General features: G+C 52.0%; 1 protein-coding gene across 1 annotated transcript in view; it reads left to right on the top strand.

The window, feature by feature from the left end:
- Nucleotides 1–2853: 2853 nt before the first annotated feature.
- Upk1a (uroplakin 1A) overlaps nucleotides 2854–11961 on the top strand; it is a 10715-nt gene continuing 1607 nt past the window's right edge. The window contains exons 1-6 of the mRNA XM_055594696.1: nucleotides 2854–2912; nucleotides 3428–3512; nucleotides 5027–5320; nucleotides 8009–8083; nucleotides 8217–8324; nucleotides 10358–10537. Coding sequence (XP_055450671.1) covers nucleotides 2854–2912; nucleotides 3428–3512; nucleotides 5027–5320; nucleotides 8009–8083; nucleotides 8217–8324; nucleotides 10358–10537 — 801 coding nt within the window. The remainder of the gene's footprint in view (nucleotides 2913–3427; nucleotides 3513–5026; nucleotides 5321–8008; nucleotides 8084–8216; nucleotides 8325–10357; nucleotides 10538–11961) is intronic.

Here is an 11961-nt window from a genome sequence, read left to right as displayed (position 1 = left end):
AGGCAGGGGCTCCACCACTGAGCCACACCCCAGCCCCTCACTGGGGGATTCTAGGCAGGGGCTCTACCCCTGAGCTACACTCCAGCCCCTCACTGGGGGATTCTAGGCAGGGACTGAGCTACATCACAAGCTCTTTTCTCTTTAAATTTATGTGGGTATGTGCACATGCATGCAGATGGCCTCTAGGGCCAGAAGAGGGCTTTGGATCTGGAACGGGAGTTCCACGTGGTTGTGAGCTGCCTGATAACATTCTGGGAACCAGACTCCTTTAGAACAGTGAATTCTCTTAACTACTGAGCCATCTTTCTGGCATCCTCACTTCTTTTTATTTTGCTTTTTGAGATAGAATCCTGCAACTGCCCAGGCTGACCTTGGGACTCACTGTGTAGCCCTTGAATACAGTCCTCATTCTCAGCTTTCTGAGTGGCTGTTTTTACAGCCCTGGCTGCTCAAGAGATTTTATTTTACTTCTGGCGGCCAGAAGAGGGCATCAGTTTCCCTGACTCGTAAGCTCATGGGTGGCCGGAACTGAGCTTGGGTCTTGGAACGCAGTGTGTGCTCTCACCTGCTGAGCCATCCTCCAGCCCCAGCGGTTTTCCCCACCTTCTTTAGTGTCTGTGTGTGCGCGCGCACGCATGCTTGTGTCTAAGGGTGCTTGTGCCGTAGCCTGAGGGGAGATCAGAGGACAGTTGGCAGGAGCAAGTTCTCCCCCACCAGCTGCGCCCAGGGGATGGAATGCGGGTCAGCAGGCCGGGTGGCAAGTGCCTCGCCGAGCCATGTGGTGGGAGGAGAGAGCGGACTCCCGGCAGCTGTCCCCACCTCCACACAGGCACTGTGAACACACACAACGCTGGGGGGGGGGGGGGGGGGCTTGTCACTTTAGCGCATTTGTTGCTCTTGCAGAGGACCTGGGTTAGGTCACAAACATCTGTAGCTCCTGTTGTGCAGGATCTGATGCCTTCTGACCTCTGCCAGCACCTAGCACACGTGTGGTGTGCACATGCATGCAGGTAAAACACTCATACACACAAGATAAATACAACTTCAGAGTCAGGCGTGGTGGCAAGCCCAGCACTCGGGGAGGCAGAGGCAGGTGGATCACTGAATTCAAGGCCAGCCTGGTCTACAGAGTGAGCCCAGACAGCCAGGGCTACACAGAAAAACCCTGTCTCAAAAAACAACAACAACAAAACACAAAACAAAACTCAGCAACAAAAACCTTTTAAAGAATAGAAAAAAATGGACTGGAGAGATGGCTCAGCCCTAAAGGCAAAGCTCACAACCAAAAATATAAGAAAACAAAAAAAAGACTGGGGGAAACAATTGTTAGTATGAGGCTAAATGTTCCCATGCTCACCTTTAATCCCAGCATTCGGGAGGCAGAAGCACTCGGATCCCTGTGAGTTCCAGGCCAGCCTGGACTACAGAATGAGTGCCAGGCCAGCCAGGGCTGTGTAGAGGGACCCTGTCTCAAATTTTTAAAAAAAAAAAAAAAGTTTACACGCACATATATATGCATGACCCAATCGCTTAGCAAACTGTTTTAACTGAAACACATCTGCTGTCCATGAATTTTTGTTTAGATTTTCTTAGAAGCCCTTAAGATAGATGTAAATCAAGAGAGAAAAGGTATTTAAATCTAAAGTAGGCTGATTACTTAATTTCCATTTATTTAAATTGGAAGACATCTCCTGCCCCAGTATCTCCCACTCTGCTAACCCAGGGTCTTGACAAGGGAACTGTTTGTTTGTTTTCTGAGACAGGGTTTCTCTGTGTAGCCCTGGCTGTCCTGAAACTCACTCTGTAGACCAGGCTGGCCTCGAACTTACAGAAATCCGCCTGCCTCTGCCTCCTGAGTTCTGGGATTACAGGCATGTGCCACCACCTGGCCCAGCTCAAGAAGGGAATTTGTAGTGCCATTTTTCTTGCCCTCTTCTGAGATAAACAGCCGCTTGGTGGAGAAAGTTCAACAAAAGCCCTGGAGAAATTCTGGGGCTTGGCCCTTGCTTTAAGCGGGCACCAGGGGGCGCCGTCGGGGAGCCCTCTGGCTGCCTCTGAAGCTTTCCTAGATTCTGTCAACCGGACAGGACAGGCGCAGAGGAGACCGCAGGATTCTTGTTTCCTCTTCCCTTTCCCTTTTGTCTTCCCTCTTCCTACTCCTCTACTCACTATCCCCCTCCCTCTCCCCACCCCTCTGCCTAGTAACTCAGGATGGTCTTGAACCCATAATCCTCCTTACCTACAACTCCCCACTGGTGGAGTTACAGGCATGCACTACTGTGTCTGGCTTGAACTCAGATCCTTTCCATTCTTCAGCCTGAAGAATCTGTGGGGTGTGGGGGGGGGGGTCTGCTGAAGAGATGGCTCAGTGATTAAAAACACTGGCTGCTCTTCCAGAGGACCCTGGTTCAATTCTCAGCACCCACATGGCAGCTCACAACTGTCTGTAACTCTGACACCCTCGCACAGACATACAAGCAGACAAAGCATGTGCTCACAAAAAAAAAAAAAAAAAAAAAAAAAAACTTTAAAAAAGGAGTGTGCTCACACGGAGGGAAAAGGGGCTCCTTTTCTCCCATACATCCCCTTTCTTCTAACACATTCCTTCCTCCCTCTTCATATATACACACCTGTCTCAGACCCCCTCAAAGCTGTTGTCAGCGCCATCCTCTTCTGCAGCCGCATCCCTAACCACGCAGCTCTGAGCCCGCCCTTTACCTCTCCCCTCGCTTGCCTCCCTCTGCCCAGCCTTGGCCTGCCCCATGCTCTGCTGCGGGACTCTCTGGTCCTCCTCTCTCCCTCTCTCCGGGCTCCAAAGGCACCCTTCTGTCTGGGATCCCGGGAGGATCTATCATGGGCCTGCCCCTGCCCCCAGGAAAGCCCTCGTCGCCCCTAGGGAAAGGACACATCAGGTAGTTAGCCTGTCCCTCTCCCCGCTACCCCCCCCCCCCCACACCGCTGCAGCCTGGGAATTCAAGGCTCTGGCTATGTACATCACCTTGCCCCAGTGACCAGGCAGGAGCACAAGCCTGAATTTCTGGTCTGGAAATCACTTGAGTGTCAGGGAGCTCATAAAATCTCTCCCGGTCAGGCTGCTGAACCCCTGTCCCCTCCTTGAGGAGGGGTTTGGGCATATATAGGGAGCTGCTGTGGTTGGGGTTGGCCAGAGAGGCTCTGGCAGAGAAGGTGAGGAGGTGGGAGTTGACAGGGCAGCAGGGCTGGGAGGGCATGAGCCCTTTCCTGTTCTGCAGAAGGCTCACTGCCAGACTGTGCCGTGCTGGGCATCCGGGCATCAGCCTGGGCTCTGCAGCCACTGAGCATCTCCTGACAGGTGGGGTATGGAGTGGAGAAGAGGGTGTGGCCGGGCACCCCAGCCTTCCCTCCTCACCCCTGCCCAGCCGAAGCCCTCCTTCTGTGTTCCCAGCAGGAAGATGGCTCCTGCAGCGGCCGAGGGAGAGAAGGGGTCTCCCGTGGTGGTGGGCCTGCTGGTCGTGGGCAACATCATTATTCTGGTGAGAGGCCCCAGTTCTGGGGAGCACGGGAGTGTGGGGGGGAGGGGCCAGCCCCAACCCGAGGTGGGGCTGGGTCCCAGGTCTACCGGCTGCTCTGCTGTAGTCTCTCGTCCCCGAGCCGGGGGGGGGGGGGGGGGGGGGGGCAGGGGTCCCGGCTATCTGACCTTACAGAGGGAGCCATCTGTTCTCTTTGGGTGCTCTTTGTCTGTAACTGAATCCTCTGTGTGGATTCAGCCAGGACTGGGGTGGGGCTTGATAGACAGGAACAGTGGTACACATCTGTAATCCTCACTTTTGGAAGGCTAAGGCCAGAGAGCTTCTGTGAGTTTAAAGCCAATCTAAACCACAGATTGGTTCGGGGGTCGGGGAGAGACAGAGATCAGCTGGGTGTGGTCCACACCTGTGACCCTAGCACTCAGGAAAATCAGTTAAAGGCCATCTTCAGCTACCTAGAGGTTTGGAGACCAGCATGGCTGCAGGAGACCAAATCCTTTTTTTTTATTATTATTATTATTATTATTATTATTATTATTCTGGCTGGGTATGGTGGCCCATGTCTTTAATTCCAGCACTCAGGAGGTAGAGGCCAGCCTGGTGAAGAGAGTCCCAGGACAGCCAGGGCTACCCCACCATGTCCGGCTCATGTGGTGATGCTGGTTTTCAAGAAAGGGAAACTATGGGGAGCTTGTGCGTTGCCCTGAGGCAGGCAGGCTGGGTCCATATCCCAGCTCTGCTACTCGTGAGACTGGGTTAGAGGTGTGTTATCACCATGCTTGGCTTTGCAGAGAACACAGGAGTTTTTAAAATTCCTTTGTGCCCACGACAACTCTGTAAGGGCCAAATTTTTGTTTTTGTTTTTGTTTTGAAAGTCTCTCATGTAGCCTAGCCTAGCCTCAAATTCCCTACGTAACCTTGAACTTTGGATCCTCCCTCCTCCACGTTGCAAGTGCTGGGCTTTCAGGAATGCACCAGCAGGGCCCAGTTTGCACAAGGCTGCCAGCTGAGCCCAGGGTTTTCTGCCTGTCAGAGAAACACACTGCTGGCTGACAGCCCCCGGCCCTTCTGATCTTTCTTTAGGCAAGCGGGAACAGATAAGCCTTTTCTGTCTGTCCAGCGTAACTCACCCCACTGTACGCCCTTCAGTAGCTCTCCCGGCCTCTAGGCTGCTCCGTACAGGACCGCAGAAAGCCAGGCTCCAGGCGTTCTGCCAGGGAGCCTCCACTCCCTTTATCAGGGCGCTGCAGAAAACAGCCCTACAAGCTGGCTCCTGCCCTTCCCGAGACTACACCTGTAGGATGAACTGAGCCCGCAGTTCTGCCCACCCGTAAAATCCTCAGATGGGCACCTCGAAGCCTGGCGGCCAACAGGGCAGTCGCTGTGCCCACCTTCTTTGCCAAGCCTTTTATCTTGGAAGCAACTGGCCCCTAGGATGTGGGGACTAAGGTCCTAGCTATACCGTTTCTTCCTTCTTGGCTTTTCCCTACCCTATCCCTGCTCATAAAAATGTGAGCTGACCTCCCTTCCAAGCCCTTCCAAGGGCATGGGAGGTTCTGGACCAGGCAAGACCTGCGTTATGGAGACTGTTGGCCCAAACTTTCCCTGCCCAGCTGTCAGGCCTGGCCCTGTTTGCTGAGACAGTGTGGGTGACCGCCGACCAGTATCGCGTGTATCCGTTGATGGGCGTCTCAGGCAAGGACGACGTGTTCGCTGGCGCCTGGATCGCCATCTTTTGTGGTTTCTCCTTCTTCGTGGTGGCCAGCTTCGGCGTCGGAGCCGCACTCTGTCGCCGTCGGTCCATGATCCTCACGGTGAGATCCCAGGATGGGCATGGTGGGACTGGGAGACAGCAGGGCCATGAGCTTGACTTCTTCATGGGACTGCATTTAAGACCTAAATGTCTTGTCCGGGCTGGAGAGATGGCTCAGAGGTCAAGAGTATTGGCTGCTCTTCCAGAGGTCCTGAGTTCAATTCCTACCAACTACATGGTGGCTCACAACCATCTACAATGAGATCTGGTGCCCTCTTCTGGCCTACAGGTGTACATGCAGGCAGAACACTGTAACATAATAAATAAATCTTAAAAAAAAAAAAAAGAAAAACCTAATTCACCATGTTCTGGTCCCATAACTTAGTTTTAGCCATCACCCCCATTGTACAGAGGAAACTGGGGTACAAGAAGAGGGGTGTTCAGCACAGCTGCTAGGAAGCTCCTAAAAGCAATATACATGTATATATAAAGTATATATGTGTATATATATTTTAAACCAAATAATAGGGTTTCAAATTCCCAATTTTATATGTGTATATAAATAATTTGGCTTCCAAGGTCCGTGGTGCTGAGTTGTGGCAGCAATGACAATGAAGATGCAATCATAACATAGCTATCATTTACCCAGCACGCCACCTATGCCAGGAGCTCAACAGTTGACACAGATTAGTTCATTTGTGTCACGAGGCCTGTTGTGAAACACCACCACCGCTGTCATCACCTGTACCTATACGCTGTTCAACAGAAAACTGGACCTGGTTTAAAGACCAGGACCACACAGCCCAGTTACACTAGAACAAACCAGCCCTTAGCCCCACGCCAGTTTTTGTTTAAGTAGTATTGTATGTTTTATTGGCGTGTGAATGTTCAGGTGTGTGTCCAAGGAAACCGGAAGAGAAGGCCGGATCCCTGAGGCTGGAGTTACAGGTGGCTGTGAGCAGCCTGAAGGGGGCGCTGGGACCTGAGCTCAGGTCCTCTGCAAAAGCAGCCCCTCTTCAGCCCCTGATTTGTCTTTTGAAGACACAGTCTCCCCGTGCAGCCCCCACTGCCTTCGCCTCTCCAGGGCTGGGATTACAGGCGTGAGCCACCTCATCGAGCCAGCCCATTGTCTTTTTGTTTTGTTTGTTTTGAGACAGGGCCTCACTATGCTTTTTGGTTGGCCTTGAATTTACTGTGTCAACTAGGCTTGCTTGGAACTGAACTTCCAGGCCCAGGAAGCTCATATTTTGATCCCTGCCACATTCAAGCTCTCTCAGTCCTCCCTGAAGCCATATGAAATTGTGCTTTTAAGCCCATTCACCCGACAGGGAAACAAACTGAAGCTCTCAGAGGGGGCCGCTGCCTCTCCTGGGCGTCCCATACCAACAGCTCAGTGCTTCCTCCGCTGTGGAGGGTCCTACAGGCTCCCGGGACCAACCCTTACGTAGTCAGCAAATGCTCACTGAACAAGAAGCGCAGAGCACAACTAAGAGAGTCCTGGATCTGGGGGGGTAAAGGGAGCCTGGGGAAGCCAAGGGAAACCCAAAGCCACGGGACGCCAAGAAAAGCAGAGCTCAGAGCTCGGGCAGTGAGCCCAGGGTGCCTTTAAGAGAAGAGTGCTCCAGGGAGAGCCAGCAGCATGAGCAAAGGTCCTGTGGCCAGTGGGGGCAGCAGTAGCTGGCATCAGGGAACAGCACAGGGTGTGGCCTGGGAGGGGAGCTGGTTTAGGAGACTTCGGCTTTCTTATGTATGAGATGGAGCTATCAATGGAAGGCCTTCCTCACCACTCCCTTCTTTTATCCCCCACTCGCCTCTCTTGAGCCAAGGTCTCATTATGTGGACCAGGCTGCCCTCAGGCATCCGTCTGTGTCCACCTCAAGTGCGGAGGTTAAAGGCCTGCACCATCTCACCAGCTCGTGTTTGTTTCCTGCCTTTCTCCCTGTCCTCAATCAAATATTTAACTTTCTGATGTAACAATCTAACCGAAGCCCCAAAGTCAACCTAACTACTTTTTTTGTTTGTTGTTTCTTTTGAGATACGGTCTCTCTAGGTAGCCCTGGCTGGCCTGGAGCTTGCTCTATAGATGAGGCTAGCCTCAAACTCAGATCCTCTTGCCTCTGCTTCCCGAGTGCTGGGATTAAAGACGTGTCATCATACCTGGTCCCTAAGTACCTTTAGAAAATGTCTGGCTTTTCTCTCTCTCCATTTCTCTTTCTCTCCAACCCCACCCCAGACACAGTTTCTCTGTGCAGCCCTGGCTGTCCTGGAACTCACTCTGCAGACCACGCTGGCCTCGAACTCACAGAGATCTGCCTCCTTAGGGCTGGGATCACAGGAGTGTGCTGTCACTGACCAGCTTGCTCTCAAGTTTTTTCAGTCTTCTACCCCACACACTGGTTTTTCACAACTAACCCCTCTGTCTGTTGAGTGTGTGTGCACAGCCTGCCGGGGACAGAACCCAGAATCTTAAACAAGCTGGGTAGTGCTCTCCCACTGGACAACAGTTCCTTCTGGGGCTGGGCGTAAATGTACACATTCAATCCCATCTCTTTCGGGGTGGGGGAGTTGGAGGGGGATATCTGTAAATTTGAAACCAGCGTGGTCTACATGGAGTGATCTCCAGGCTGACCAGAGAGCTCTATACTCTAAAAACAAACAGAGAAGAAGTTTTGGTTTGGTCCTTTGGCCCGAGGCACCTAGGTCTGGCCTCCTGCCCGCTCGCCAAGGGCTGCCCTTGCTCTCTCCACAGTACCTGCTGCTGATGCTCATAGTCTACATCTTTGAGTGTGCCTCCTGCATCACATCCTACACCCACCGAGACTACGTGAGCGGCTGGGGGAGGGGCGGGGCGCAGTGATGGGGGCGGGGCGTCCCTAGAGTTGGAGAGGGAGATCAGGGGTGGGGGGCCTCCATCCCCAGCCAGCTGGCTCCTGCTCTTCCCTGCCCTTCCTCCTCAGATGGTGTCCAACCCGTCCCTCATCACCAAGCAAATGCTGACCTTCTACAGTGCGGACACCGACCAGGGCCAGGAGCTAACCCGCCTCTGGGACAGGGTCATGATTGAGGTGGGCTGGGCTCTGGGTACTCACTGGCGGAATGAATATTTGGAAGACAGTCACTCTGGGGACCGAGGTGGGGTAGGGGGCCTTTGGTCACTATGGTTTTATAGACGGCTGACCCAGATCCGGGGTCACCAGGTTGGTAAGTGGCAGGGTCGCCGGCATTCTAACACTGACAAGTGTTTCTCCTCCCGTTATAATTACGGCAATAATTGTCTTTAGTATGTAGCCCAGGCTAACCTTGAGCCCACTCTTCGTCTATCTCTGCCTCCCAAAACAAAGCATGCATGTGTATGTGAGTGTGTGTGTGTTGCTGGGGATTGAATCCAGGACTTCATACATTATAGGGAAGGATCTGCTCCTTAGCTGTTCTTTACCCTACCAGCCTGGTCTACAGAGTGAGTGCCAGGATGTGTGGCTGTGAAGAGAAGGCCTGTCTCTAGGGAAAATAAATAAATAAATACATGAAATTTGGTCAGGATATTGAAGGAAATTTGGAGGGAATTAGAAGGAAGGGAAGGATGGGGTGGATATGATTAAAATACATTGTACACACATGAAATTCTCAAATAATAAATAAAAAACATTAAGTAATTAAGTTTTCTGTTTTCTGAGACAAGGTTTCTCTGTAAAGTCCTGGCTGTCCTGGACCTCAAATCTGTCTAGGAAAAAACAAAGCAAACCAACCAACCAAATAGAGCCTGTTTCACTGCATAGCCAACCTAGACTGTTCCAAGGCCAAGGCCTTGAACTGCCAGGCCTCCTGTTTCAGCCTCTCAGGCACTGAATCATCACAGGCCTGTTTGCCCACACCCAGCTCTCAAAGCACTTTAAAGCAGGTGTTTCTGAAGTCCAGGCTCTTCTTGAACTCTTTACCCACCCAAGGGTGACTTTGAGATCCTCATCCTTTGTCTTGCGCGGTCCTAGTTCTGGGATTATAGGTCTGAGACAAGATGCACCCATAGTTAAGCTCAGAAGTTGCACTCTCCTGGTTTTTGTTGTTGTTTTTTGCTTTTTTGGTTTTTCAAGACAGGGTTTCTGTGTGTAGCCCTGGCTGTCCTGGAGCTCACAGGCCTGCCTCTGAGTGCTGGGATTAAAGTCATGCACCATCATGGTTCAACCAAAAGCTACAGTCTTAATTACATCCAACATAATACTGTAGAAGAAGAAGAGGGGGAGGAAGAAGAGGAGGAGGAAGAAGGAAGGAAAGAAAGAAAGGGAGGGAGGGAGGAAGGAAGGAAAAAGGAAGGAAGAAAGGAAGAACAAAAGAAAGAATCAGAACCACAATCTGAATTAGAATCCCAGCTCAGCCAAGTCATGCAGGGGCCCAGAAACGGAAGCATGTTTGAAGGGCACCTACACTTGCCTTCCTCAGCTAGGGGCCTCTGGTTAAGTACCCATTTGAGCTGGATATCGTGGTACACCCCTGGAATCCTAGCACTTGGGAGGCTGAGGCAGGCTATCACCAGTTTGGAACCAGCCTGGGTTACCCGGTGAGACCCTGTCCCAAAACAACCACCAACCACTCTGGTTTGAGAAAAGCCAGACATTGTCCTTTTATAAAATTTGATTTAAACTTTGTATGTGCACATGTGTGTCTGTGCGCACGGGTGTGTGGGTGCCCACAGGGGTCAGAGAGGCCATCAAATCCTCTGGAACTGGAGTTGCAGGTGGGCATGAGCCCCCCAGAGTCGGTGCTGGGAACTAAACTTGGGTCCTCTTGAAGAATAGCAAGTGCTCTTAACTGCTGGGCTATTTATCTCCCCTGCCTGCCCCCCGAAATCTAGCTTTTGGTGTCATTTTGTCAAGACAGTCATCAACAAAAGAATTTTAAAAGAAAACGAGTGTAGGTTTGGGCCAAATCTATCGGCCTCCTGGTTTAGACACACAAACACACTCTCACACATACACACACACACACTTTGAGGGCCAAGGTTCTAACAAGTGGGGTCCAGCTGTGCCAAAAGCCAGTCTGCCTCTTTTCAACTATATGCCCTCAGCCCCGCCCGGCCCTGCCTAAACCCTGGCTCTTTCTACAGCAAGAATGTTGTGGCACGTCTGGCCCCATGGACTGGGTGAATTACACGTCAGCCTTCCGGGCAGCCACTCCGGAAGTGGTGTTCCCCTGGCCCCCACTGTGCTGTCGTCGCACGGGGAACTTCATCCCCGTCAACGAGGAAGGCTGCCGAGTGGGCCACATGGACTATTTGTTTACCAAGGTGTGTCTATCCCTTTCTCCCTTCTACTGGCTGTCTGTCTGTCCATCTGTCTTTCAGCCTTTCCTCTCTGGCCTTTTCTTCCTTTTTTTTTTTTTTTTTCTTGTCTGTCCTGGACTTGCCCTGTAGACCAGACTGGCCTGGAACTCACAGAGATCTGCCTGCCTCTGCCTCTGCAGCGTTGAGACTAAGGGTGTGCACCACTATGCCCGACCTCCCTGGCCTTTTCTTTCTTTCCCTTCTGCTTGGTCTTCCCAGCTCTTTGTATGAATCAACAGGATGCAGAAACACTCTTTCTCAGACCCGATGTCTGTTGGCCTGGGAATAAGAGCAGTACAGGGGTGATATTGATTGCAAGAGCTGGGACTTGAACACGTGGCTGTCATCATACCCACTTAGTGAGCTGAGGCAGCCTGGTCATAAATTCATGGTCAACCTGAGCAACTTCGAGAGATCCTGCCTCAGAAAGAAAAAGAAGCCAAGGATAGGGGCTCAATGGTAGAGCCCCTACCTGGAATCCCCCAGTGAGGGGCTGGGGCATGGCTCAGTGGTAGAGCCCCTGCCTAGGATCCCCCAGTGAGGGGCTGGGGTGTGGCTCAGTGGTAGAGCTCCTGCCTAGGATCCCCCAGTGAGGGGCTGGGGTGTGGCTCAGTGGTGGAGCCCCTGCCTAGAATCCCCCAGTGAGGGGCTGGGGTGTGGCTCAGTGGTGGAGCCCCTGCCTAGAATCCCCCAGTGAGGGGCTGGGGTGTGGCTCAAGATCTCTGTTACTTCAAGGCCAGCCTGTACTACATAGCTGATATATACTACATATCATAGTTCCATGATAGCCTGTCTCAAAAAAAAAAAAAAAAAAAAAATAGAAAATAATAATAGCAGGAGGAGAGGTGTGGTGATACTTGCCATTGATCCCAGCACTCAGGCAGGTCTCTGTGAGCTGGAGGCCAGTCTGGTATACATAGCAGGTTCTAGGTCAGCTAGGGATACATAATGAGACCCTGTCTCAACCAAAAATTAACAACAACAACAAAATACTGTTGTGGCCAGGTGTGGTGGCGCACACCTGTGACCTCAGCACGTGGAAGGCAGAGGCAGGCACGTCTCTGTGAGTTTGAGGCCAGTGTGCTCTACAGAGTCCAGGACAGCCAAGGTTACACAGAGAAACCCTCTGTCAAAAATCCAATCAACCAGACAAACAAATACTGTTGTAATGACACTAGTACAAATAGCAGTTAGGGCCCACCTGGAGGGTTCCCTTACGCCAGGTGTTTTCACTCCCTCTAGTTTCTTATCTTTATCACAGCCATATGCAGAAAAGATCCTGACCTTGCTTGGCAGATGACAAAGAGGTTCGTCCCTGTGAGGGGAAGAGCAGGGAGGCCAGAGCAGAAGAATAGGGCTGGCCTTGACCTGCCCCCCCCCCCCCCCCC

This window comes from Psammomys obesus, unplaced genomic scaffold, assembly GCF_907164565.1.
Source record: "Psammomys obesus unplaced genomic scaffold, mPsaObe1.curated_primary_1811, whole genome shotgun sequence".
NCBI lineage: Eukaryota > Metazoa > Chordata > Mammalia > Rodentia > Muridae > Psammomys > Psammomys obesus.
Note: the sequence above shows the minus strand (reverse complement) of the source record. Positions and strands in the feature narration are given on the sequence as shown.